This window comes from Mandrillus leucophaeus, unplaced genomic scaffold (assembly GCF_000951045.1).
Source record: "Mandrillus leucophaeus isolate KB7577 unplaced genomic scaffold, Mleu.le_1.0 Scaffold212, whole genome shotgun sequence".
Classification (NCBI taxonomy): Eukaryota; Metazoa; Chordata; class Mammalia; order Primates; family Cercopithecidae; genus Mandrillus; species Mandrillus leucophaeus.
Window position 1 is genome coordinate 1,811,797 of NW_012102166.1, and position 3,992 is coordinate 1,815,788.

Sequence of the window (3,992 nt, forward strand, 5' to 3'; positions counted from 1 at the left end):
CCGCTTCCCCGCGCAGCTGCTGTGCCGCCCCAGGTCGGAGCCTTCCGGGCCTGGCTGGGTGTTCCCCGGGTCTCTGGTTACGGGACGGGGCGGGGGTCGGGGAGCGGCACTGGGACTGGGATTGTGGATGAAGGACTAAGGTAGCGGATGGGGGCTCGAAGGGGTCGGTGGGGCGTTGCACACTGGTCGGTCGTCATCAGCGGGCGGTCAGGAGTCTGTGGGGGAAGAGGAGGACCTGGAAGAGATGGAGGACCTGCGGGAGTTAGGATGGGGGGCGGGTGCTGCAGGGCAACTCGCCTCCCTGAGGATTCCCTATATTCCTAGGATGATGGCGACCCCTGAGAGCCTCTTCCCCACTGGGGACGAACTGGACTCCAGCCAGCTCCAGATGGAGTCCGACGAGGTGGACACTCTGAGGGAGGGAGAGGACCCAGGTACACAGGGAATATGGATGGCCCTCAGGGAGGAGAGGCGTGGGGAGCCAGGGGGCTGGGGCCTGTGGGGGTCTACACTCCTCGACTTTCTTTCCTCCCAGCCGACCGGATGCACCCGTTTCTGGCCATCTATGAGCTTCAGCCTCTGAAAGTGCACCCCTTGGTGTTCGCACCTGGGGTCCCTGTCACAGCCCAGGTGGTGGGCACCGAAAGATACACCAGCGGATCCAAGGTGGCCAGACTGGCCCCAGGGAGGGGGAAAGGGAGGGCGGCCTGGAATGGATCCAAGGTGGCTGGGCTGGCCCCAGGGAAGAGGGAAAGGGAGAGCTGGCCAGAGTGGGGAGGCGGGGACTCAACACGGGGGTCATCCATTCAGTTCCTCACACCCCTAGGTAGGAACCTGCACTCTGTATTCTGTCCGCTTGACTCACGGCGACTTTACCTGGACAACCAAGAAGAAGTTCCGTCATTTTCAGGAGCTGCATCGGGACCTCCTGAGACACAAAGTCTTGATGAGCCTGCTCCCTCTGGCTCGGTGAGGGGGATCAGACTGAGTCCTGTAGAGGGCAGGTGCCCCCCACCCTCCTTTCTGCCTGTCTCACCCCCAGGCCACAATCTTTCCTCCCTGCAACTCTGGCCACTGGGCCCCTCCCCTGACCCCAGTTACCAGGAAACTTTCCCTGCTCAGCTTTCCCTGTCCATGGTTCTGTGCCAGCATCTCAGCTGGGCGGGATGCCCAAAATGCTCTTGGCAGCCTCACCCTTTCCTAGTCTCCATTCCCAGGGTAGGGGCCTTCCTTTTGCCAGACTCTAGGACTTCTGCTTGGTTTTTGTTTTTGTTTTGGACAAGGTCTCCCTCTGTCACCCAGGCTAGAGCGCACTGGTATGATCTTGGCTCACGTCAACCTCCTGGGCTCAAGCAACCCTCCTACTTCAGCCTCCCGAGTAGCTGGGACCACAGCCACCACACCCAACTAATTTTTGTATATTTTGTAGAGATGGGGTGCTGTTGTGTTGCCCAGGCTGGTCTTAAATTCCTGAGCTCAAGTGATCCACCTGCTGCAGCCTCCCCAAGTGCCGGGATTCCAGGCATGAGCCACCACGCCTGGCCACCTCCAGGCCTCTTCTTTTCCTCCAAGCCCCATCTCCAGTGTTTTCAGGAACCAGAGCACCCAGCCTCCCAGCTCTTACCTGAACCTCATCCATCCTTTCCACAGTTTTGCCGTTGCCTATTCTCCAGCCCAAGATGCAGCCAACAGAGAGATGCCCTCTCTACCCCGGGCAGGTCCTGAGGGCTCCACCAGACATGCAGCCAGCAAACAGGTGGGACCAGATGCCAGGTCCTCTGGGAAGGCATTGGATGTGCAAATGACTCTGGTCCCATCTGTCTCTTTCTCTCTCATCTCCACTTTAGAAATACCTGGAGAATTACCTCAACCGCCTCTTGACCATGTCTTTCTATCGCAACTACCATGCCTTGGTAAGGTCCAGGAGCTGATTTTAGATGTGGAGCAGGATCATCAGACCCTCAGGGGGAGGAGGGCCAGGGGCCCCAGGGTCTGAGGAGCTGAAAGCCAGGTGTCTCCTCTGGCCTTTTGTTTTCCTCTGCAGACAGAATTCCTGGAAGTCAGTCAGCTGTCCTTTATCCCAGACCTGGGCTGCAAAGGGCTGTGAGTGTCTGGCCCCCTTCACCCAGGCATCTGTAGACATCCCTTTTAATTTCTCCCTGCCTGAGAATGGGGCAAGCAGTGCAGGGTGGGCTGGGGGTCTGGAGTCCTCATCCAGCCTCTCTTCCTGATTGCCCCACAGGGAGGGGACGATCCGGAAGCGCTCAGGTGGCCACCGCGTTCCTGGCCTCACCTGCTGTGGCCGAGACCAAGTTTGTTATCGCTGGTCCAAGAGGTAAGGGCTATGGCCGAGCAGCTGGGCAGTAGGTGGGGGTGAGGAATAAAATTTCCAGGGCAGAGAGGAACACAGGGAGCCCTTCTGCTCTAGGTGGCTGGTGGTGAAGGACTCCTTCCTGCTGTACATGTGCCTCGAGACGGGTGCCATCTCATTTGTTCAGCTCTTTGACCCTGGCTTTGAGGTGCAGGTGGGGAAAAGGAGCACGGAGGCGCGGTACGGCGTGCGGATCGACACCTCCCACAGGTGAGGCCTCCCTGGGGTGACAGACACCGGCTGAGTGGTGAGCCAGCCTACAGCCCTGCTGGGAGTTGAGTAAGAGAGACCACAGTAGAGAGGAAGGCTGTTCCACCTCCCGGGATCCGGACATAGTTTTGAACCAGGGAACTGGTCTAGCCAGATGCTTGGGACTGCTTTTAGAGACTGGGCCCAGAGAAAGGGGATTAGTAGAAGCCCAGGAAAGGAACTGCTGACATAAAGGAAATTCCATTTGTTCATTTGTTCATTCAACAAACCTGAGTGCCTGGTACAGTACTGGTTGCTGATACAATACTAGGCTCCAACTGTGAGTAAGGTGGATACGGCCAGGCATGGTTTCTCATGCCTGTAATCCCAGCACTTCGGGAGGCCGAGGCGGGCGGATCACCTGAGGTCAGGAGTTCGAGACCAGCCTGACCAACATGGTAAAACCCTGTCTCTACTAAAAATGCAAAAATTAGCCAGGCGTGGTGGTGCTGGCCTGTAATCCCAGCTATTTGGGAGCCTGAGGCAGGAGAATCGCTTGAAGCCAGGGTGCAGAGGTTGCAGTAAGCAGAGATCGCACCACTGCATTCCAACCTGGGGGAGAAGAGCTAAACTCTGTCTCAAAAATAAATAAACAAATAAGGCAGATACATACACGCCCTGTCTCTGTGGAGTTGTGATTAGGGACCAAGGGAGGAAGTGAGAAAGAAAGGGGAGGTCTCTGGGCAAGATCATATGTATGGAGGGCGAGGATTTATGGTCCCTCTCATCGTTCCCATCCAGGTCCTTGATTCTCAAGTGCAGCAGCTACCGGCAGGCACGGTGGTGGGCCCAAGAGATCACTGAGCTGGCGCGGGGCCCAGGCAGAGACTTCCTACAGCTGCACCAGCATGACAGCTACGCCCCACCCCGGCCTGGGACCTTGGCCCGGTGGTGAGACACTGACACCCCTTCTGTGGCCGACTTGACCCCCTGTCTCTGAGTCCTTCACCCTCTCTTTTATCTCCTCTGAACCCTTCTGACCTCAGCGATCCACCCTGTGACTTCCTTAATCTTCTTGACCTTGATATCTTTAACCACATTGATCTCTCTGATTTTGCTCTGACCTTTCTGACCCTCAGACTTGGTCATCTCTTCTGACCCTTGACGTCTGTAACCTCCTATAACTTTTTAAACCCCCCTCTACCATACTGACCCTCTCTGTTCTCTATGATCTTATCAAATCTGATTTAGTCCTTCATTTAACAAACATTTTCCTTTTTTTTCTTTTTTTTTTGAGAGTTTTGCTCTATTGATCTCAGCTCACCGCGCCCGGCTATAAACTTCTTTTTTTTTTGAGACGGAGTCTCCCTCTGTCGCCCGGGCTGGAGTGCAGTGGCCAGATCTCAGCTCACTGCAAGCTCCGCCTCCCGGG

General features: G+C 56.4%; 1 protein-coding gene across 2 annotated transcripts in view; it reads left to right on the forward strand.

Moving 5' to 3' along the window:
• Positions 1-317: 317 nt before the first annotated feature.
• The window catches only part of PLD2 (phospholipase D2), a 17,349-nt gene continuing 13,674 nt past the window's right edge, over positions 318-3,992 (forward strand). For both annotated transcript variants that reach the window (XM_011980444.1, XM_011980445.1), the window contains exons 1-9: positions 318-434; positions 536-666; positions 827-969; positions 1,651-1,756; positions 1,848-1,913; positions 2,045-2,103; positions 2,243-2,335; positions 2,429-2,581; positions 3,362-3,511. In XM_011980444.1, the coding sequence (XP_011835834.1) occupies positions 326-434; positions 536-666; positions 827-969; positions 1,651-1,756; positions 1,848-1,913; positions 2,045-2,103; positions 2,243-2,335; positions 2,429-2,581; positions 3,362-3,511 (1,010 nt within the window). In that variant the 5' untranslated portion in view covers positions 318-325. The remainder of the gene's footprint in view (positions 435-535; positions 667-826; positions 970-1,650; positions 1,757-1,847; positions 1,914-2,044; positions 2,104-2,242; positions 2,336-2,428; positions 2,582-3,361; positions 3,512-3,992) is intronic.